The sequence below is a fragment of the Drosophila subpulchrella genome, unplaced genomic scaffold (genome assembly GCF_014743375.2).
Source record: "Drosophila subpulchrella strain 33 F10 #4 breed RU33 unplaced genomic scaffold, RU_Dsub_v1.1 Primary Assembly Seq24, whole genome shotgun sequence".
In the NCBI taxonomy this organism is placed as follows: domain Eukaryota; kingdom Metazoa; phylum Arthropoda; class Insecta; order Diptera; family Drosophilidae; genus Drosophila; species Drosophila subpulchrella.
In genome coordinates, this window is record NW_023665550.1 from 276,402 (window position 1) to 300,264 (window position 23,863).

Below are 23,863 nucleotides of genomic sequence, written 5' to 3' on the forward strand. Positions count from 1 at the left end.
AACAGCGTGGGAGAATAACAGAAATTTAAACAACAATTACAAATTGAGCTGCCACTTTTGTGGAAACGCGAAAAGTGCAACGTGCAACGTGCAAAGTGCAACGTGCGACCTGCAACTTGACGCCTCATTTGCCCGAACTTCCGCCGACGTCCGACATCCGAGGCGACCCAAGGAAAATGAGAATGGCTATCTGCGGCGCCGGCCCCACCTTAATGGTAAGTGCACGGGGTTCATCATTCTGAAATTTTAATATAAACAACCGACAACTGCGAGGGCCATCGAGGCGTGAAAACAACAAGCGCCAGTGGAGAGTCTTCGGGCGAAAATGGCCTGGGAAAAATGTCGGCCGTCGCTGCGATTTTCATTTGTGGGCAGGAAATGGACGATCCAGTCATTCCATATGGTCTCCTCTTTCCTGGCCCGCACATTTTGCAAATAATTTATTTTCATTGCACTTGAACTTCAATTAGCCAGGAACAGAGGCGCTCGGGGTCTGGGCCACAGCGTTTCCCGCACTCATTTAATTACCAGCCATAAAAATCATAAGCCGAGTGCGAATGTTTCAAAGTCTTTTGGCGAAATTCGTTACGCAACTGGCATTGATTGTTTCGCTTTGTGGAAACTCTCTTGATTTTATGACCCCGGCTTTATGAAGGCTGTATGTGCCGCTGTGGTTATCTAACCGAATCGCAATCGGAATCCATATCCAACTGCCGGACGAAAGGAAAATGCAGCCCCATTTGCAATCGAAACTGGAAATTTGCAATTTAAGTGGATGGAAAAAAGTTTGCTGCCATTTCTGGCATTTCTTTTGAGGCAAGTTTCCTTGTGGCCCAGGAAGTACCATCTCCCTGCCTCGCTTTGGACCAGTCAAGTCTTTTATGTGCTTTGAACTTGACTTTGCCTGGGGTTTTGGCCAGAGAAAAAGACCGACTGGTTCTAACTGCCGCCACTGCAGCTGGTAACTTGCACAGCCACCTCCCTCTGCCACAGCCAACAATTAGCCCAAGCTGTGCCTTTTGCCTGCTCCAGTTTCTTCTGGTGTCTCGACTGGGGCTTGGGTTGGTCTTGCTCTTGGTCTTGGCCCGGCCCGGCTCTTGGCCCTCTCCACTGGCCTGGGAACACCGAGCCACGTTTTTCCGCCTTGTTGCATACAACAGGAGGCGATGCCGTAAGCGCATGTTGCAGCCAACAATTATACAAACTTGTGGCCAACAGCAATTACAGAAACCATTTAATGAAGCAACCTGCTTCGGAACAGAACAATAAAGTCCAGAGGGAGAAATGGATGTATTGATTGGTTTGAAGACCTTGTCCTCGAGGCGGACTGCAAAAAAAGCTTAACAAAGCGTAATGTTAATGATTATTATGAAAATAAATTTTACTAAAGCCACAAGAAATATTTCCTGAAGCTCTTTTGATTAAACAAAAATTGATTCCTTTTAGCTGCGTAGGATGCAAAGAGGTCATCAAAGGCCGAGTTACTGTACTAAAAGTATCACCCCAGTATAGACTCAACGCAGTTTGTTTCCCTTACCCAAACAAGACCTTTATTATTTGCCTTGTAAAATAAACGGAGAGCAATAAAAGATTGAGCAGCACTTTCAGATTGCCGGTACAATAAATATATCTTGTAAGCAGCTGTAAGACACAACAGCCAATGGTAAAAATGTAATTTAATCAAACTTTAGCTCCTCCTGCAAATATTAAAGTTTCAATTTGGAAACTAATGTCAAAACAAACGAAAACTTTTCAAATGCAATGCAGATGGACGGAGAAGCTCCGTTCCTCTGCCTCTTAGCGGCTCGTAAAGGAATAGTTAACTAGTTTTCGCAGCACTTTTAAGGACATAAAATGCGAGTGAACAAACAGAAACAAACGCAAATAGCAACAATTTTTATCGCTGCTTTCTATTGAATTTTAAAACGAATCCAGCGCGTGTCCCAACTGGAATGAAAAGACACTTTTTGCGAGCGAGGAAATAAACCCAGAATAACCCACCCGCCCGAAAGTGTTAAATAGAAAGCACATAAAATTTTATGCAACCCAACTGTGCGGCCTGAGGTTGGGTGTTTCCCTCTGTATAGAAAACGCGATGCAGTTGCCAGGTTACTAGCCTCAAGGGGCGGGAGTAAGGGGCGTGGCACAGGGGCTAGTGTGGGCGCAGGGCGTGGCAGCTTCATAAAAATTCACTCAGGCGCAGTTTTAACGGCCGTTAAATGTTTACGCGGTTGCATTTTTAACGGCCGTTGACAGTTCATTTGGATTTAGCTCGATGGGCTCAGTTAAAGAACAGCTGGGGAAAAAAGTGAGATAAGTCAGGGGACTCCAAAATGTAGCCATTTACATGGCCAAAGGCCTTATGGTACTTGCCGAAAGTTTAGCTGGCTGGCTGGATTTACTTTAGTTCCTGCTACTGAGCCACTAAAATACCTCCACAACTTTCTTATCGCAGTCCATCGCGAAATGTAAGTTAATGATACAGCTGGGTGCATTGCATCACTGACCAAACCAATTCGAGTACCATAATTGGTCTTACGTAAACCGAGAGTGCAAGAAAAGCAATTGAAATCGAGCATCGATGAGTTTAATGGCCATAAAAGCCAAGTTCAACATGTTGACGTGAAAGTGGCGGCCAGGCGAACACCCAACTTCGATCGAGGGGAGCGCGTGCGCAACTCGTTTGGTGTGTTTACTTTTGTTTTTTGAGAGTCCAGTCCAAGCCGAGAATCGAGCTGAGCTAAAGCTAGGATCCAGTTGCAGTCGGACCTGTAGCTTCCGTCCAAATGCGGATCGGTGGAAAGTGAAAGTGGGCAGACGACCAAAGAGCAGGTGGACGGGTGGACATACTCGGATTATTTATGGGTCTTTTTTTTGTAAACCAAAGTTGGTTCAACCCTCGCAGATGGTCAAAAATTATTGTTATGACCGCGAACAAGACTGTTATCAGTAAAAAAATATTTAAGGATTGAAACAAAGAAAGAGATTGTTTCTTCTTTAAATTTTAAGTAAACGAAATTTTTGATCCCAAACTATGACTTTTACTGATTATCAGAAAACATAACTGGATTGGTCAAATAACTATAAAAATATAAAAAAAATAAATAAAGATATAAAATAAATGGTCCTGATGGATTTAAGGTCTGTTGGAGAAATTTGAGACAGGACCCGATGGAATTCAGTAAGATTTCCCCAAAGTTCGGTTTTCAACGGGATAATGCCTCTGAGCACCCTAGTAAACCACTACAAACTGGCTTGGGCCCCATGAGTTACGAGTTTTGTCATGGTCAGCTTTTTCCTTCGATATGAACCCAATTTAAAATACAAGGCCATTCTTGTTCGTAGTATACATGATAAAAATACGCAATACAATTGCGTACTAAAACTTAAATTGGCAGATATTAATGTTAGGAGAAACTTTACATTTTAACCTTTTCATATCCGATACTCGTAGAGTAAAAGGGTATACTAGATTCGTCGGAAAGTATGTAACAGGCAGAAGGAAGCGTTTCCGACCCCATAAAGTATATATATTCTTGATCAGGATCACTAGCCAAGTCGATCTAGCCATGTCCGTCTGTCCGTCTGTCTGTCCGTCCGGATGAACGCTGAGATCTCGGAAACTATGAGAGCTAGGCTATTAAGACTTGGCGTGCAGATTCCCGAGCTTCTTACGCAGCGCAAGTTTGTTTCAGTAGAGTGCCACGCCCACTCTAACGCCTACAAACCGCCCAAAACTGTGGCTCCTATAGTTTTGATGCTAGAATAAAAATTTTCACTGAAATGTATTGTTCTCATCAATACCTATCGATTGATAAAAGTTGAAAAAAGTTTGCCACGCCCACTTTTACGCCCACAAACCGCCCACAAACTTCAAAAAATCGTAAATATGAACGTGGATATCTCGGAAACTATCAAAGATAGAGAATTGGGATATCATATTTAGATTCCGTAGCCGTGTACGCAGCGCAACTTTGTTACGCGAATATGCCACACCCACTCTAACGCCCACAAACCGCCCACTCCTGTGGCGCCCACAATTTGCATGCTAGATACAAAATTTTAACTGAAATTTATTGGTCTCGTCAATACCTATCGAGTGATCCAAAAAAAATATTGCCACGCCCACTCTAACGACCATAACGCTTAAATCTGTATAACGCCGGTAGGTGGCGCATTTAAATCTCGCTTTGCTGCTTGCATATCTCAATTTCCCTTTGGTCCCTTAAGCTGAGTAACGGGTATCTGATAGTCGAGGTACTTGACTATAGCGTTCTCCCTTGTTAAAATTGTACTATTTCAATAATAGAATGTATACTTTATCTTATTAACAAAGACATAGGTTGTACTCATCGAAAAATGTCAGGACATACTTTTAAATTCACTTTCTCTTCTTGTTCAGATACTGACCCTGACTGTGATTCTGACATTGTGTCAGTCTACGGATACCTGGCAGCGTTTACCGTCTCTGGAAACCTTCTCCTCATACGAGGTAAATACTAAAAGCCCAAACACTAAGAAATACCTAACTCAAGTCAAATTTTATACTAGGATATGCAACGTTACTTTGATCAGCGTAATTTCCGTAGCATGCGGCACATTGACAATCCCACGGACGATAGTTACCTGGCGGCATTCAATCAGTACAACGAGCAGCTGGAGGATCAGCATCCTAAGCGGGTGGCTCAACTCCACTCCAGGATAAAACGCGAACAACGCCAGCTGCCCACAGCACCAAGAATGCTGCGCTTCGAACTAGCGGATGCCGTGGAGCCGAGTCCGGAACTAAAGCAAATCCTGCGACAATACCATGCCAGATCCTTGAAGGAAAATCCCGCTCCTATGAGTCCAGTTAGTACAACTCAGGAACCTTCACCGGCTGTCAGTACCACCAAGGCTTCAAAGGTTAAGTCGCGGAAACCTCGTCGTCAGAGGCGATCGGTTGTTGGAGCCCAGCAACCAGCGGATTTTAAAGTCCAGATGATTCCATTTGAGGAAACAGACGCCAGGGAACCCGATCCCGTGACAGCTCAACTGATCAAGAAGGCTCGCACCCTGGATCTGCAAAGCCAGGCCACCAGATCTTCTGACTCTCACCAGCCGAAACCGCAAGTGGCTAGGAAGCAGCCCTTCCAAGTGAGGATTCGCAAGACGAAGCGCTCCAAGCGCTCCGCTCCGCAGATGGTTAAGTTTGAGTTGGCGGATGCCAAGCCCTTGCCCCAAAGAGCCGGAAAACAGTTGTCATCTGAGATTGTACCCACCCTCCTGACGATGGAAACCCAGGCACGGAATAAGACCCATTTTTCCCAGTTGACCACACCCACTCCTCGGGTTGAGGACAACGATATACTAACTGGAGAAGCCACGGCGGAAACGAAGCGCATGTATGTTTATAAGGAGTCACCTCTCACTTCTGGACATGTGAAGAGCAAGAAATCCCTGAGCGCACTACCCCATGAAGTTCAAAAGGTCATCGGCCATCTGATGAAGGACGGACTTGGTGGCAAGGCGTATATCAAGTATCTTCCTGCCCAGAAGTCCGACTACGAGCACTACAAGGCCAAACCTCTATCCTATGGGGCTAAGCCTTTGGGTAACTATATTAAGTACATCAACAAGCCGGCAGAACCATCTGCAGCTCCAGCTCCTGTCCAAGTGCACATCCAACCAGTTCCTGTGGTGGAGCAACTCCGATACGTATACAAGCCCAGCTATGTGGCAGCTGCCCCCACAATAGCCCAACCCATTGTGGTCCAGGAGGTGCCTGCCCCCACAGTCGCTGTGGAGGAAGTGCACCACACATACACCGCAGAGCTGGCTCCACCGCCGACCCAAAACCTAGAGGTTATTGTGCCACAGTTCAGGCCTTCCAAGCCAGACCCTCTGCTGGCCGAAGCTCCTGCCATCTACGGGAAACCCCAGGAGTCCTACAACTACGACATCCAGCAGGAGGCTTCCCCCCTGATCAAGATCGAGTACCATGCCCAGCCGGATGGCCTCAAGGAGCACTACAAGCAGCTGCCAGAGTTCCAACAATTGTCCACCCTTATTGGCAAGTCCCCAGACGATCAGATCCACGGCTTAACCTATCTCCTGGCGAAGGAAATGCAGGCCAAGCTGCAGAGGCAGGGCAAACAGCTGTTGGATCGCCCACAGGACAGTACGGCACCGATCCTGTTCCACCCAGGACAAGGTCCATCGCCGGCACCCACTCTCAAAACCCTGTTGGATCACGGGTCCCTGGGCGTCCAGCCGGGTCGGCTTATCGGCATGGCCAAGAGCAAGCAGTATGTGCCCATTATCGAGCCGGGCAACAACGACGTCAAGGAGCTGCCTGCGGCTTCCAGCAGCGAGGCCTCCAAGCTGCCCACACCCAGTTCCTACATCGATTACACCCACGGACACGGTCTGTCGAACGGATATGAGGGCGTGGCCAACGTGGAGGAGCCGGTGACCACGGTGGAGCATGTGGTGCACCACCCTACGGTGGCCACGCAGTTGCTCCAGCAGGTCCATCAGCAAAATCCGCACCAGCACCACCAACAGCACATCCAGCAGCAGCACCACGGACTTGTGGCCACCGTCCTGCCGGCGGAACTGGATGCGGACAAGGGCGGTAATGGTCTCCACTTTGTGCACAGCCAGGAGGACAAGTCGGTGAGTTGGGATTGGAATCGTAAGAGCCGAAGATTTAGTCACCCCTCAAGTATTAGCCAGTGGCAGGCGGTCTTCTCTAAGTGGAACTACCTGTAACTCATCTCCTTTCATAAAAGATATTTAGATAATATTTTCTCGAAATTAAAGTACCAGTTAAAATGTCAAATATACAATTGCTCATATATATATACTCAAAACTTATTCTAGTTGGGAACATATCTACCAAGTTAAAAAGATTTACATTTTAATTTAGTTTAATCAATTCCATAATCTAATTTCCTTTCCATTGAGTCATTTCCATACCAAAATTCCTTAATGTGTTAGTTCGCCCCGAGGAAGTTTCACTGTAGTGCCGGCTGGTAATCCCCCGAATGCATTAAATTAAAGCATACCTCAGGGCGCTGGGTAAAAGACTTAGCGCTCTCCGAAAGCGTGCCCATTGATTGGCATAGGCAAAAACACAATCAGCATAAATAAGACGAGCTGGGGCGGCCACAAACAAACACGGTGCCAGACGGATAGACACTCCATTGCACGACACTGCGGCAGTCACAACAATGGAATCCCCTGCAGCAGGGACTTCGCAAGGACTCCCTGCGCACCTCCGCACAACCTTTTAAGCCCACCTCGCCCCCCGATGCCGCTCTGTGTGCAATTCAGTTTGATTGCCGATCCATGTCTCGCCGGTAATGCACTTAATCGAATAATTTTCAAGTTCGACAAGCATTTTCAATGTCGTTAGCCAGTCCCAGCCCTCTCCAGTTCTCGAGGCTCTTCCCTCCGATCCATCGTCTGGTACCTGGCAACACAGCCACAAAAGCAATGCAAACGACTTCGTCTTTCATTACTATATAGTACTATCCGTTCGACTGCAGTCTGCAAGTGCACTCAGAAAAACTAGCTCCATACCTAGATAAATTGTATACTTTCCATTGTCATGATAATAATAATAAGTGTAGATCTCACAGTATCGGTTCCGAAATGGTTTTCATGCCATCAAAATCATTATGGTCTTGAAGTTTCGGAGACGAGAGGCCCTTATTGTACAGATTTTCCACAACATTTCACATATATTTTCGTACAAGTGTATTTGTGTCGGGCCGACATTTTGGGGCGCTGTCTGGACCAATTGATATAGATATATGGCAGCTGATAGGGTATATATTCATTTGGCCAACCTCAAGCACTTGGAGCGTGTGCCAGGGAAATGCACTCCACTCCACATGCGTCTCGGAATTAACATTTTCTTTCACTGGCGGAAAAACTTTCGCGCAGCTTGGGGTTTCCTGAATTTAATTTATCTGTATTTCTTTGGCGAACCAGAAGGCAAAGTCCCGGGCAATGGTGCGTCTTTGTGCGCAGCCAGGCAAAAGGCCACGAAAAGTGTCTTGAAAATGCGAAATGAGCAGAGTGTGTGTGCAGAGTCACCAGACACACCTGAGATGGGGCAGAGAAAAAAAGGTACAGCAGGTGGGGACAAACCCGGCAAAATAGCGAGTATAAGGACCAAAGACAGCGATAGTCGTATTAAAATCGAACTAAGATGGAATGGGCGGAGTATTTACTTTGTCGTATCAATTTGTTGTAACTCTCAACATTTTTTAAGAGGTTGGTGGGGACTCACAATTTAAATGCCTTCGTCAAAATATCTTCGCCAACTTTTTGTGAATATATGACCAATTCGGTTATTTTAAAATCAAACAAAAACACCTCTTAACGAGGTAGAAAGTAGTGGCGAACGCGCCTTTAACAAAAATTTCTGATATCAACAATTGTGACGAAAAATTCTATTACATTCGATAAAATAAATAAACTATATTAGGGACCATAAAACCATAACAGGTTTTCCGATTGAAAAAATCGTATAAGAATATTTTTCATCAAATTGGTTTTTTCTTGTTTATTAAAATAAGTGAAATATTTCGAATACGGAGCTGAAACGAGTTGCACTTTTTATCGCTTAATATCTTCCAAACGGTAATTTTGAGGGCAAAAAGTGTTATAGATTAAAAGTTGAGGAATCTCAAGGGCTATATGATTTGAAATTTAAAAAGAAATCGGTTGACTCAATTTTGAGAAAGTAGTCAAAAAGTGGTTTTAAAAAATAACTTTTTATCAAAACTCGAAATCTATTATATTCGGGCTACTTTACTATATGAAGGGTATTTAGCAAATTAAATTATCTTATCAGAGATATATAGCACGTTTCTGTAGGATTAGTTGTTTAGATACTATAAGCATTTTAAATCTGGTTTTTTTTTGGATTTTCCGTTAAACTAGCGGGTTTTTCCAAAAGTCGTAGAACAAACGTTATCTAATTCAAGCTACTTTATACACTCATAGGGTTTCCAAAACCCTAAAACTAAGATGGGATGCATACAAACCCACAAGCAAAGGGACAAACATTTTCATTTTGGGAAGAAGAAGAAAATCTTGTTTTTTGAATTACTTTTGAACGGGACATCGGGACAAATTAGGTGTCATTCGAGGCGTATTCTCAGTAAGAATAAAACTAGCCAAACAGCCGGGGGCTTTTATCCCCACCGTATTCAGCAGATCCAATTTTCTAAATTTTTACTTTTACACTTTCGCCGCTTTTGCTCCCAAACAAATCTATATTCTTGGTATGCAATCTTCTTAGTTTTTGCGATACCTTTCGATTGGTGTATCACTCGTTACGATCGGACCATAATGGCAGATTTTCAATTCTGCGGCTATATATAGTAGTTGTCTTCGCACGCTCTCTTGCGCGCTTCGCCAATACGGGATTATTGCCTAACAATTTTGCATTCTTTAATGCTTAAATTAAAAAATTCTAAAAGAAAGACTCGTGATTACTTGATATCAGGTACTGTAATGATTATTGATCTGTTTTTTTAACCAAAAAATCAACCACTTAGGATCAACACACACGGAAAAGGAAAATTCCATAGTGATTCTTTGGATTGCATTTTCATCATGATTTCAAAATTTTTTTATAATAAAAATCAAAAATAATCATTTATTATCAAAAATAATGATTATTTTAACATAAACTAATAGTTTTAGAAACGGTATTCGTTAAATCTTTTCAAAGTATATATTCGTTGTTTGTCCGATTCAAAATTTTGACAATATCATAATAGATTAAAATATATTTTATAACGCAAGACTTTATGAATTGAACTCGATTCTTCTATATCTCGCATTTTACTAATACTAGCCCTAATATCCCCCCCTCGAAATCCCGCAACGACGAAATAAACCAAAATCTTACGCCGAAACTCTTTGATTTACTTGGAAATATCAAAACAAACTATAACACTTGGCCGAAGATAGCTCCGGCTAGTCGTCAAGCACTAGTCGTCAAGCACACGGCTACAGAACCACCGCAGTCAGCTACTGGACCTCACTTCATTTCCGGGCAGGCCATTTGGTAGACGAACTGAACGAGTGTGCGAGTAGGACGTCCGGTCATACGCCTCTTGGTCAGGTAGGGCACCAGTCCGTAATTGCTCAGGAGTCCCGTGCCGCGGGTGTCCAGATGCGCCCAGTCCACGCAGGGCACCAGTTCGTGGAGGATGGCTGCCGCCAAGCAGGAGGTGGCCAGTCCTCGGCCATTGTTGCTCAGGTCGTAGGACCTCTCGTCGGTGACCTGGCGCCGGTAGTACTGCCACAGGGGAAGGCGCCACACGCGGTCGCCGGAAATGGAGCCGGCCCGCTGGAACTGCTTCCAGATGTAGTGCGAGTTGGACCAGATTCCGGTGGCGCCGCCACCGAAGGCCTTCTTCACACCAGTGTTCAGGGTCGCTATGTCCACCACCAGCCTGGGCAGGTAGGTCTTCTGTCCGTAGAGCAGCGGATCCGACAGCACCACCACGCCGGCCTTGTCCAGATCCCGCACGGCCATCGACTTGCCGTTGAGCAGGGTGACCACGTCGCCGGGCTTCGCGGACATTCCGGAGGGCATGTTCTCGCACAGCGGTATGATGCAGGTCACGTTGATGGGCAGCGACAGGGCGGCGATGCAGCGCATCATGGCCACGCAGCAGGCGGCGGCGGACATGCTGCCCCGGTACTCGTCCATGCCCTTGCAGGGACGCAGGTTGAGGGCGCCCGAGTTGAAGGTGATGCCCTTGCCCACGAACAGGATGGGCTTGTCGTCGGGCGCCGTGCCGCAGTAGCTGAGCTCCAGGAGCACGGGCGGCTCGCAGCTGCCCTTGGCGATCATCAGGAAGGCGTTCAGCCGCTGAGCTTCGATCCAGTCCATGGTCCGCACCTCCACGGTAATGCCACACGGACACAGTGCGTCCACGGTGGCCTGGGCGAACATGGTGGGAGTCATGCAATTGGCGGGGGCGTCACTTAAGCGCCTCGCCAGGTTCTGGGCCTCCGCCTTGAAGATGCCCCTCGTCCAGCCCTCGTGATCCGGCGACTCGAAAAGCTCCAGGGTCGGGACCAGCGGCATGTTCTTCTTGGACAGATTGTCCGGGAAACGCCAGACGGCCAGCTGCGAGCCCTCGGCCGCCTGCTCCGCGTAGTCCATGCCGTCCACCAGGACGTTGGTGATTCCCTGCTGCTGCAGGGACCTGGCTCCCACGCCGGCGGCCACGCGCACGAACTCCATGCCCTCGTCCAGCATCTCCAGCTCGTTGAACCCGATCCCCTCCAGGCCGACGCCCACGACGGCCACGGCCGCGAACTCCGTGTCGATGTTGTGGAACACCTTGCCGCGCCCCAGCCGCCCGTCCAGCTTCGTCTCGCAGATGACCTTCATCAGCTTGCCCTGGACCCGCTGGTCGATCTTCTGGCCCGCCGGCGTCAGCTTGGGGTCCTTGTCGCCCTCCTTCTGGTACAGGCCAACAACCACGCCCTTCATTATCGTCTTGCCCTCGCCGCAGGAAAATCGCACTCCTGCACTCGACAGGACCTGCGGCTTGCACAGGGCACTCACGCTTTTCAACGAGCAGTGGAACTGACGTAGCTTGTTCATTCTGACGGCGGTTGGCTGGCTTGATTATATTATGATACTTCGAAATCGGTTTAGGGTCTGCAAAAATCCCCTCAACGTTACTAAATACAAAAGATTTTGGGCGTTTAAAACAAGTCCGTCTGGTTCCACACTCGAAATTTTCACGAAAACCGAAACAAAGGCTAAGAAAAAATAACCAACTAACTCGAAAAAAGAAGACGGAAAATTTTTTCTGGGGACTTTTTAAAACAAACGATCTGTTCTCTACCGGCGTACGATTAAAATGATACTGAACATATTGGGGCCAAACATTTGGTAGTCCAACTGTCGTTAGCACTTCAAGGAAAACGTGATTGGAAATTTTTGTAGACTCGGTTTGGCCACTAATGGGCCTAAAATCTTAAATCCCATTAAGAACAGGCTAATTACTCTTTTTAAATTGACAACTGAAGAATTGGATTATATTACTGTTTTTTAATATTCAAGCCTTCGAGTAGTTAGTACTTTAGTGGTTTAGTCAAAAAAAAAAAAAATTAATTAATTTTGAAAACAAATGTACAAACCATACTAACCATCAGTTTTCTATAATAACACATATGTATATATTGCATTTACCAGAAATATAAATAGCTTACGGTTTAAGTGTAAATCTAATTTGCAAAGCAATTGCAAACTATTTCCGAGTGATGCAAAAACCCAGAGAATTATATTATAGTGCCATTGAAAAGCTTTTCGTCTGAGTAGAGTGTTAACGTGCAGTATCCAAAATGCAATTGCCACAAAGAGGCCAAGAGGACCGCTTTGCAGTCAAGATGGCAACAACTTGCTTTCCCACTCCCTAACTCTCCTCCGCCGCTGCCAATCCACTTAAAATTGTTTTCGAGCTGAATTTTGTTTTGCACCGAGCAGCACTTTTATTCGGCTCTCAATCGTCGAGTCGGGGGTGAAAAGCTGATTACATTTTATTTATTGGCGTCACCGAATTGCAATGGGGATATCAGCTTCACTCGCAACCCGACTTTGGCGTTAATGCGCATTAAGCCGCCTGACCAAGGGTGCAGCAGCTCCAGTAAACAAGGATGGAGTCGCAACCGGCTGGCGAAAGTGGGATCTGGGAGCTGGTGCCGAAGCACACATTGTTTTACTGCCGTTTAGCATGATTTTTAATAGGCTTTTGCCTTGTCCTGTCCGAGTTGTTGGACTTGTCGTCATCGGACTAAGCCCGGTGGGTCGGTTGGCCGGTTGGCCGGTTGGTTGGTTGGTCCGGCTGTTAAACCCCAAAAACGCCGCCTGATGGCCATGATGGCCCAGCAAAGGGAAGCCCAGACATTGTCCTGCTCCTGCTTCTGGTCCGTCCGGTCGGTCCGTCCCTGACAGGCAAACGACACTTGTTAGGCTCAAGTTTGGGTGGAGGTTAGGCCGCTTTGGGGCGGATTGGCCAGCAGGAGCAGGGGGCGGTGGCTGGCCAACATGCCGTTGCAGTGCTCGTCATGGGACTTGTTTGACGGCATCTGCCGCTCCTTCTAACGTGTGCGAACATGGTCAGATTTTTCGGGCATTTGTCATTTTATTGTGGTCGAACTGGTTGGTAATGGTCGTCACTCAGTCTCTCAAGCGGCGTACAGGGAAAATTGCCTTTAACAAACTCTCTTTAGACGAATAATAGGGAGTGTTTGGTAAGCTCCAGAAAACTTATTACTTCATAATGTGCTCTTTTATACGAGATATAAAATGGTTGTAGTTAAATACCGTTAACAAAAAAAATTGTTATCGGACTCTAAGATCAAATATTAAAGAAACGTTTTTAAGTATGTCTGAAATTTTGGACTCTGAATACCTTGCATATTTTGCTGATCTGAAAATAGTAAAAAACTGTTTTTAAGTCTTAGGAAAAGTAATGATTTAGATTCAAGTTCAAGTTAGCTTAGCACTACTGTGCTATGTTTGCGTTTGTTTGTATATTCGCTTGCCATCTGCAGGTGCAATATTTTCTGGTTCCCACTCACATATTTTAATTTCATTTTTATTTCAACCCCTTTGCCGTTGCTTGTTTTCTTTGCCTTATACTTTTTGTTGGGCAGTGTGGGGCACAACATATTTTTACAAGTGTTGAAAAGAGGTTGCCAGGGATTTAAGTTTTATTTAATGGAGCCCTCCAACATATGTTTCGGGATTAAAAGTTCGGCTCGGGGATTGCGAATCACTCGACAAAAGGGTTTTCGTATACCCAGCAGAGGGTTCCACTGAAAGGCTGAAAGGCTCCCCAAATTCCTCTTGGCATGTGTTGCTAATGTGCTCCGAGTGCCTTTGTCCTGCAATTGATGGGTGTTCAGTGTGTCTCCTTTTAAAGAAATTTGCAAGTGAAAGCCTCAAACAAGGCATACGAAATTGGTGTCGATTTACCAAGCCTGCCCCAGCACATCCGAACCGATGGTTGACTTTAAATTAGCTTCACTTCATTCGCTAACCATAATAAACCACAGCCACCCATCTTCAACTACAAGGACAGCTAATATTCTGCCCTCTGAGAGGGGAAGAACTACATGTAGCCAGGTCCCTGCCACTGCCTGTGCTATTCCTATTCCTATTCCAATGATGTTTGCAACGTATTGACAGTCACATTCGCATAAAAATCACGTAGTTTGACATTTTTCTTGCTGCTCTGCCATTTCGTTAGATGGTTTTTTTCAGCTGCCGCTCCGGCAGGTCTGCAGGTCCGACTCCCCGGGATAACAAGGATGTGGAGCAGGAGGACTTCCAGGAGCAGCAGCTGTCACGCAATCAGCCCGAGAACAGAGCCAACAAACTGATAACTCAATTTTGGTCGGAGACGCCACAACTCGAAAAATGAAAATTGCTAACAAGCGAGCCATAAAAACTGTGGGTGGTTGCATTTAAAATGTTCCCCCACTTTTCGGCACTCTCTCGAAAATTATACAACAATTTTCGTAGGAGGTCCGCCGGTCTAATCATCGTCCTGTTCGGATGCTCTTTTCGGGTCTCGAGCTGCAGCGGTCATAATTGCGTGGCCAAAAAGTTTCGTCGCAAGGCAGCGGCAATTGTGTCAATGGCTGCCGTGTGGCACCATCGAGCCCAGGACATCCATTTGCCTGACGAACGCTGTTGAACACGTTCCACTTGATGGGGATTTTCGCACTCCCGCTCCACGAAGGAGCCCTTTCGAGGTCCCGTCCTCAGTCCAGGCATCACCCACAAGCACATGGCATTGAAGCAGCTCCGAACGCATTACATTGTAAAATTGGTTTTTGTAAATTGTTTGGACACAACATTTATTTCCATTTAAATGCGATTTGGCCCGACCCGGTTGCCGGCCATCCTCGGTCCCAGCTCCTGTTCAATTTTAAATGAGCATGCAGCTGCAGCTGCCACGTCCCCTGATTCTGCCCCAATCCGGACAGGATGCCCACGCCCCTCCTCTCCAGTCTCCCAATCTCTGCCTGTGTCCCTTGAGGTTTTCGGGCTTCGGTTCGAGGTGTTTGCAGCGCTTAAACGAATTGTGTGAATAATAAACGCAACACATTGGGCCACTGGCATGGGCAGGGGCGTGGCAGGCGTCCTGGGCGGCGGCTTTAGTTACCCAACAGGGATTAGTGTTATGGCACTGGGCGAGAGGAGTACGGAATCCTTTCCGGCTGAGTGAAAATCATGGGCTAATTGAAGAGGGTAGCTAACGCAACGATTTGAATGGCTAAGAACGAGATTAAGTGGGGTCTCCCCAGGCTGGAGTCATGTGGAAATTTAATACCATAAAATCTAATGCTGTCCACTTCGGTAGCCTTATCTTGAAAAAGTGTGGCTAAAAACAAATGGGTGGTTGTCTCAAAGTGGGATCCTCTATATACTTGTTATAGAAGAAAGTTAAAGGGATGTGTTTCACGAGTAATTTAATAATTTAATGAGGTACAATAAGCTATATTTTGTGGCTTAATAACTTTATAGGAATACTGTTACTTTTTATCTTTTTATAAAACACATTAAATTTACATTGTTTTAATTTACTAGGTACTTTACTCGCCCTTTTCATATACTTATGGACTGGGCTAGTATTATTTTTCACTGACAGCCCGGGGGCATAATAATGTCGGTGGTTGGCCAACTTTTCTTGATGTTTCGACCGCAAAAACCTGACAGGCAAACAACAAATCGAATTAAGTGGAAAATCACAATGAAATCCAGTCGCACAGTGATTTGAGCCACGCCCACGGATAATGAACATCCTGACCCCCCAGGGCCGCAAGGGTTAACCACAAGGGCAGTGGCCAGGGGAAGGTTAAGGCCAGGCCAATGCCGCAGGGCAAACAAAAGGCAAAAACATTTTAATGAGCGCAGATGAGATGACAAAGCCACGGAACACAAGGGAAGGGGGAAGGGCCAGGGAATAACAATGCTGATTACATGCAAATTAAAAGAAATAAAAGTCAGCCAACGCCTTGGATGTCCGATGTCAAAGCATTTTCCTCTGGGCCAAAGGAAGTGGGAGTGGTTGGGGCTCGGAAGTGCGCATTAAGTTACCAGAGGAGCCGGGCGATGGCTTATTGCTTTTCGCCATGAAAGAAGTCGGAGCTGGTCGGCATGTCAATTTGGACATACTTCGGCCATCTGATCGCTCACTCGCAACTAAACGAACTCACGTAGTTTGGCCTGCAATTGCATTTTGCACTCGACTTCGCTGCACAATTCGCTAAGAGCCAGCGCCAATGGAAACGTGTTAAATGCAAAAAAGTGTCCATCGGATCCAGCAATAAACTTGGCTCGCAGGGGCACTTTTGTCATATTTGGCCAGCCATCTATCTGTTTATCCATCCATCGCAATCTGATGGAGACGGGGCGCAAAAAATGGCCACGTCATCCGAAAAAGGGTCCAGTTCAATATGGCACGTGATCTGATTCGGATTCCACTTCGCTGGGCTCTGTACTTTTTTGCAGCAAACATTTGGTCTCGCCCCCGACATTTTTTATATGGCTTGTAATTATGTTCACTTTAATCAGACCCACTGGTAATGAAATTCCGAATCGCTGAGACTTGCTGCACAATGTTATATCTCGTCTGGACTCTATCCACAAATTTGCATACTCGTCCGCTGTTGCGGTCTATTCTGAATTTTTCCTCCCAGACACATAGAAATCTATTAACATTTTTACCGTGCTCCTAATGAAGCCCTTACCAACGCAGAAATGTTTTTTGCATTTCATTAGGAGATGAAGGAGAGTGCAAATGTTGGCAAATTGCTGGAGCAGAGAATTTATTAATTATGTTTATCGCGTTGGTGGTAAAAAGATGAGGGGGAGAATGCAATCAAATCGAGTCTTTTCTTGGGGGAAAACTCCTTAAAACAAATGTCAATCAGGACTGCAATCAAAAGAAAACACTTGTGCTAGGTCTATACACTTTCAAAAGCCTGAACAACTTTTGTTCCGTCACATGGAATAACATTTCCCGCAGTCAGTGAAATCTAGTCAACAATGTAACTTAATTAAACTTAATTTACAACTCATTAACATATCAAAAAGTTGCCACGCCCCCTCTGGCGCACAAATCTTGGGCCAGGCCATAAAAACCGCAAAAGCAGCCCAAAACATGTAGCGAAAGTTGCCAACAATTGTCGTCGGGATCCCGAAAACATTTGAATGAGCGGAAACGGAAACGCACACTCACACCCGCGAACACACATCCGCTTGCTTATTTTATTTCATGTGGCTGAAATGCGAAATACTTACAATAAAAAGGCAAAGCCAAAATTGTTCAGGACACAACAAAACGACAGCTATGCTGCATGCAGAATGCCACAGATTTTGAGGGGGTTCGATGGGGGACTCGGGGACTGGTCTCGTATATTGTTGCAAATTTCATTACGATACAATTTACAATCGCATGCATAACAAACCGAGCCGTGCGAGTGACAGACAACCCCGTGTCCCCACTCCACATCCCAATCATCACCAGCCCCTGCAACTCCCAAAATCAGCAAAGACCCAATTCTGCTTTTGCAATCCATTGACGCGACTTAGGCACGGAGAATACCCTTGCTATCACTGAAGAACCAAGGTTAAATATTTTGTCTAAATAAAAATATTCAAAACAGATCGGAAAACATTATCGGAACCTTTTCTATGTAAATACTAACTAACTAATTCAGAGATGGCGGTGGTATTTTTTAAGTTTTTGAAATTTGAAATTCTAGAAAAGTATCATTTCTGACCGTAGCCCTAGGGTGTTGAAGCTCCAATCACAACCCCAAATGTCCCCATACGTTCTTACATTCGCTGTTACTTAAGCTAAAGTTGTCACAGCGCGTGTTCCAGTTGTCGCGTTCAGTCTCCACTGTACATGACAGTGTGCTTAATGCATTTTGCATCGCATACTTTTCAGCATGCGCACGAGTCCCCCAACTGCAGCAGTGTGGAATGTGCATATAGTGCGGGGCAGGGCTGCGGGTGCTGGTGCCGAAAACCGATTCCAGCCCCTTTGGAGGATGCAACTTATCGGTTTACTGAACAATCTACGCAAATACATAACTAACTTATTCCCCGCCCGTTCCCTTGTGATTTCGTTGCAGCTGCAGCAGTACGCCTCAAAGTATGCGTTCGGTTATCGCATACGTGATTTCCATACCGGCAACGATTTTGGCCACAAGCAGAATCGTGATCTCCACGGCGTGACACGCGGCCAGTACCACATCCTCTTGCCGGACGGAAGGATCCAGAATGTTATCTACCACGCCGACGACACGGGCTTCCATGCGGATGTCAGCTTCGAGAGCGGGGCGAAGCACTGAACTGTCTACACCAAGCGGCCTACCTTAAGTTACTAATAGGGTCTTCTCTCAAAAAATGTGCAATAACCCACTGACTAGGGTCAGTTTATGGAGGGCTGTATATTTATACAAGGAGCCATCTTCACCGACTCATTGAAGAGTTGCCAAATTGGCTAATGACTTTCGCAGGTAATGCGAGATTAAAAGTAGCCAATTACTTTCAAAAATTGTTTTTTTTAGTTCAACAAGAATTTTGTGCAGCACTCACAAAGTCGAAGCAAAGTATTGTAATTAAAATAACGAGATCGAAATTCATGGATTAAAATTGTTACGTCTTTCTAATACTTTTCAAACTAAATGCAGATAAAATTAGCTAAGACAAACATAAAACAATCGGTTAATATTAAGAAACAATTTTCGACTTCCTTCGACCATTTCGTTTTTAAAATAAGAGATAATATTGTTGATTCTTTCTAAGGTCACTTCTTACACCAAAAGTACATAGAATTGAGCATCGAAGCGTCGATTACTGTATTTAAGGGTAAGCTTATAAGTCCCATGTACAATTTAAAGAACGATTGTGCACAGAACATACGCCCCAGATTGGCCATTCATTGTTTTATTGTTCAACTAAATACCAAATAATGACATTCTGCATTTTCCATTCTTGTTCAAATGCTATCATAGATATTAAGTGATTTCCATCTCATTTCTGGTTACTTGAGCACTGCTCAAATTAGTTTAAGCTCATGAAAAATGTATTTTAAATTAAGGAGCCAGTGCAATAACGCATGCAAACAATGCCAACCAATGTGTTTAATCGATGTGCAATAAAGTGAAATCAATAAATTACTGACAGCATGCGTGAACGGAGGTCTCTGACAAATTGAGCAGCTTTCAACAAGGCGACTGCGAACTGCCTGACGGAATCGATTCGAGGCAAACCTTCGAATAGTATTGAATTGGCAGATGCGCTCTGCTCCGTTCGCCTTTTCTTCCATAATTGACTTTTAAATGTTCGTTATTGTGCGTTTAACGCACTACCTGAGCAATTATTCAAGCCTTGCCAGTGACCTTTCGCTTCCGCTTGGCCTTTTATGATTTTGGCTTATGTTTCCCACACTCAGAATAATAAATTATTTTAATTAAATTTTGAAAATCGACCAATAGCTGTGGTAGCCTTTAGAAGGCCTTGGCAAATATTAAAGTGCCTTTCTTTTAGAGCAACAATTTAATGACTGTGCGGGTCTCCCAAGCCATTTGATTTTTACTAGCATTGTTATCACTTTCAAAACTGTTGGGCTCCTTTTGTTGCACTTCAAAAACTTAATGTGATGGTATAAAAAACTAGTGGTTTCCTTTTCTTCTATTAACAATTTATAATGTTTAATTATAAGTTAGTTGGAAATAGATGGTCACCGAACAACTGAACAACTTCAAGAACCAGTGAGCAGCACCGTTAAAAACATAATAACATATTTTTTCCCAAGTGCAGGCACTTTTGCGGTACGAGTACTAACCATTTTTGATCTGCTCAAAGTCTTGTTTGACTTTAATTAAAATTGTAGCAAAATTTCTTCTTGCGATCTTCGTCCATCCGCTAACCATTTATCATCGCCGAAGGTCAAGGTGTTTCTGCTGGGTGCTCTCAACAATTTGTATTGCTTGTACTCCAAAAATTGTTGTTTAATTAATTTGCCTGCTTGGAATATCGATCGATCGCAACGGCTTTTGTGCCCCATCATCATCATCAGCGGCGTGACGTACTTGGCCCGAGAGTCCGGGCCAATGGCTTCCAGTTTCGATGTCATCGCAGATACAGAAATATGTATGAAAAATACCACAGATCAAGAATCACAATCACATGTGGCTCTGCTACCATTTAAAGTTCAATGTTGCCAACAATTGTAGAAACAAATTTCAGTCTCGCTTACTTCTGTAGTTGGCTTGTTTGTGTCGTTGGCCAATTTGTTGCCACTTTCCGGCTCCGCACCTTTAATTTGCTTTTGGCATTACTCTCTGTATTTGTTCTGCTGCCTTTGCCTTTGCATTTTTGCGTTTGTTATGTTTTTGTTTTTAAGGTTTCTCGGTTTTTCATGACGAACTCATGCAGAGCTCATTAACTAATTTAAGTGGCTGGCCCAAACAGTCAGCCAGATAAGTCTTCACATGGAGCTGAAAAGCCAAATTATATTTATGGTTTCGTTGGAAAATTCCCGATGTTCATTCACCCTTCTGCTGAATAATTTATGAAGCTTTGAACAAATCCACCAAGGAATTTCTAATTAAATATGTTGGAGAGGAGTGGCATTATATGGAATTCGGCACCTTTTGGCTGCCACTGTGACATACGTAACTTGAACATGATCTTTTTGGGTTTTTAATTTTCGATAGTTTAATTGTTTTGACATTAAAAAGTATGAAAATGATTTGTTTCCAACGTTCAGAACTGTACGTTCTCCTTCTGAGGTATTATGGCTCGGATACATCATGGCCCAAGTTGGTACTCGATCTTACCAACTTGATTGACATTAATTGCCAAAGCGACCAGGCCAAGAGATGCACACGTCACTCACGTCGGTGCACTTCTTATGAGTTTTGTGAGCATTTTTTGTAAGGTTTCTTGTTTTTTCTCTGGGTAATTAAGCAATTCTTGAGTTAATTAAAACAAAAGTATAGAAGAATGCACAATTTTGACAAGATTTATGTGGGCTGACCTCAAAAGTTGCGGTATGAATTCTGTGGAGCAATCCATGAGAACCAAGTGCATTATAATTATGGTATTATATATAAATCAGCGCATTAGGCGTGGCAAAAAGAAGAAAAATTATACTCCACGCCCTCGCAACTCGGAAACCCTGAGACCAAGCCCATTCTCAGGCTGCATGTGAAGCCAAAAAAATGGCGAAGGAGCAGCGAAGTTGAAGTTTTCGGCGACGATAATAAAATCCCATTTAAGTTTGACGATAAGTTTTGACCATTAGTCGCTTGCCAGGGGCTGTGGGGGGTCTGTCATTGCGAGTTAAATGCCTTGGATTTTCCCCCACCTTTCTTTTTTCACCACCAAGTTATGGAGCCAACTTCGGTGGGCTCACATTGCAATTGATAAGCAACTTAGGGGCGTGGCTAATGCCCTGCCAAAACTTGGCCAAATGTTGTCACCCACTGTATTTGATATATGTGGCGGGGTGGAATTTATCTGCTGCAGATCAAAATGTGCGAAAATTTGGCAGCGACAATTTGGCAGAGCTATTTGGGAAATTTTCTTTTTTTTTGAAGGAGAGTAGCAAATGATTTACTTTGGGTTCTTCCTTACTTTGTAGTCGTTAATTTAAGTATTATTTAAAGGTATCTTTTCTGGTTAAATATTTATTTAAACTTTGTAGACCGTACGTTGTATTCCACCACAAAAAGGAAACTATTTCAAGATTTTGTTGAACATTTTTTTAAAGCAAAATGTTAGGGCAGAAAGGAAACACTTAAACAAATTTAAATATCATTTATTTTGATGCGGTTGTACTTTTAAGTGGTTGTACCCAAAATAATATTATTAATGATTTTAGAATTTGTCGCTTTTAAAGTTGTACTATTGTGTATCAGGAAAATACAATTTGTTCTAATTCATTTGAGGAATCATATACTAAAAAATTCTAGGGAACTCAATCATTTGATTAACTTGATTCAGAGCGCATTTAATTGACTACAAGTAAATGCCAGTGGGACATGTGTCTCAATCAGAATCGTCCTTTGTCCTTCGTTTCCGCTTAACTTGTTCGTCGTCTGTTGCAGTCAGTCAGTTACCGAATGGACTGCAGGTGCCACCCGCAGAGCCGGAATGAATCCGTATCTGTATCTGCGCTTTTGTATCCGTGCTTCAGAGAAAACACGTAAACAAGTCAACGCAGGTTACGACTCAATCGCTCAGACCTCCGGATGAAGCCCAGTAAAAACTGGAGCTAAGGGACTTTTTTCTAGCTGGCTAAATAAAAATTAACAAGGATAAATGATGCGAGCAGGCAGGCGATGTCAGGGAATGCTGGTAATTGTCTAGCTGCCAGAGTTACCCTCCTCCATTATTTCACAGGGTTTTTCTGTGGGTGGGTGTAAATTGATTAAATGCAAAATTGGAATATGCAAATGCACCCACACACACTGCCAATGGGCGTGGCAAAGGGGCGGGTTGCCTGGTCTGAGATGTGATTTATGTTAGGTGCAAAGTTTTCCACAACTTTTTCCTCCACTTGGCCTGCCTCGAATTCATTCTTCTCGCCTTTTTTGGGTGCAATGAACGCAAGTGCAGAAGATGACGATGACAATGAGGATGCACAAGTTGGGGAAGGTGTGAACGCAGAAAAAATTCGCTTAATTTGTCTAAGGAAAAGCCAAGAGCATGAAAATTTCCATTAAGAAAAATGGTGGCAAGTGTGGCAAGTGACAGGGAAAGCTCGACTTTAGCCCGAAGATTGTTGCAGGAGCGCTGGAAAAACTTATCACAGTTGCTCGCTGGAATAATGAGAGCAATCAACAGGAAACTCCGGCAAAGAGATCAAATCAAATCAGAAGGAAGTGCCAAAGGAGATGGCCGTAATGAAAGCAATCAAAGAAGCCGTTAGCAACTTTAAAATGATCATTACTCGGTAAGTTTTTAATGAGAAAATCAGTGGATGAGTTTTACCAGGAATTAATACCTCAAGAAGAAAATATATGTATCGCGGGTGCTACAAAAACTGCTCAGCGCAGAGTTCGCGAAGAATTTGTATTAATGTTTTTAAAAATGTCCCTGTATATTCATATTTTACCAATACGATTACTTCTTTTTAATGTCACTTCCAAAATAAGCTCCAGTATTTTCTGTATAGCAGATATGATCGTGGGGAAATGCCAAGCAAATCGAACGACATTTGATGCGCCTTCACCGCGCGTCTATCGGAAACTCCATTTATTCCATCAGAAGTCCAAGACATTTGGTCTATAAATAGCAAATGGTAAAAAACGCGCCTCCGCGCCGAAAAAAATGCAAATCATTCGTCTGGACTTAAAACCAAAATAAAACAAAGATCGCTGCGGCATCGACCACTTCTCACACCAAATTTAGAGGGCCATGGCGGCAGCAACAGTTGCAAACACAGCAGCAACACCAAGTCGCCACAGCAACAACAGAAGCCGCCACAGCAACAAAAACATTAGGTCTAGGTGCAACAATAGTTGGGAAAACAATAACAATACCAGCCATGGCGGCAGCAACACCAACACTAACAACGGCAGCAGCAACATCTATTGCTGGTGGCAATAAAATGCGGCAATTACATAGTTGGCTATTCTAATTCACTCATTTTTAGCTTGAAAAAGGTGCGCCTTGCTGGGGATTGGAATGTATTTTGGTTCTACAGCAACAGCAACACTATCAGCAACAACAACACTAATAGCAACAGCAGCAACAGTTTGCAACAACCATCAACAGGTGATTCGCCCGAATGTT

General features: G+C 44.3%; 2 protein-coding genes across 2 annotated transcripts; one reads left to right on the plus strand and one right to left on the minus strand.

Moving 5' to 3' along the window:
• Positions 1 to 149: 149 nt before the first annotated feature.
• On the plus strand, positions 150 to 18,405 carry LOC119559392. The gene is made up of 4 exons (XM_037872455.1): positions 150 to 215; positions 4,403 to 4,492; positions 4,552 to 6,657; positions 18,187 to 18,405. Exons 1-4 carry the CDS (start codon positions 177 to 179, stop codon positions 18,403 to 18,405), a joined length of 2,454 nt encoding a protein of 817 aa, XP_037728383.1. The 5' UTR covers positions 150 to 176.
• Positions 9,910 to 11,894, minus strand: LOC119559393 (cytosol aminopeptidase). Its single transcript, XM_037872456.1, has one exon. It carries the CDS (start codon positions 11,627 to 11,629, stop codon positions 10,046 to 10,048), a length of 1,584 nt encoding a protein of 527 aa, XP_037728384.1. The 5' UTR covers positions 11,630 to 11,894; the 3' UTR covers positions 9,910 to 10,045.
• Positions 18,406 to 23,863: the final 5,458 nt, after the last annotated feature.

Coding starts and splice junctions, on each gene's coding strand:
- LOC119559392 (XM_037872455.1), top strand. CDS start 177: ATGAGAATGGCTATCTGCGGCGCCGGCCCCACCTTAATG. Junction 4,493..4,551: donor AAACCTTCTCCTCATACGAG/GTAAATACTAAA, acceptor ATTTTATACTAG/GATATGCAACGTTACTTTGA. Junction 6,658..18,186: donor ACAGCCAGGAGGACAAGTCG/GTGAGTTGGGAT, acceptor ATTTCGTTGCAG/CTGCAGCAGTACGCCTCAAA.
- LOC119559393 (XM_037872456.1), bottom strand. CDS start 11,629: ATGAACAAGCTACGTCAGTTCCACTGCTCGTTGAAAAGCGTGAGTGCC.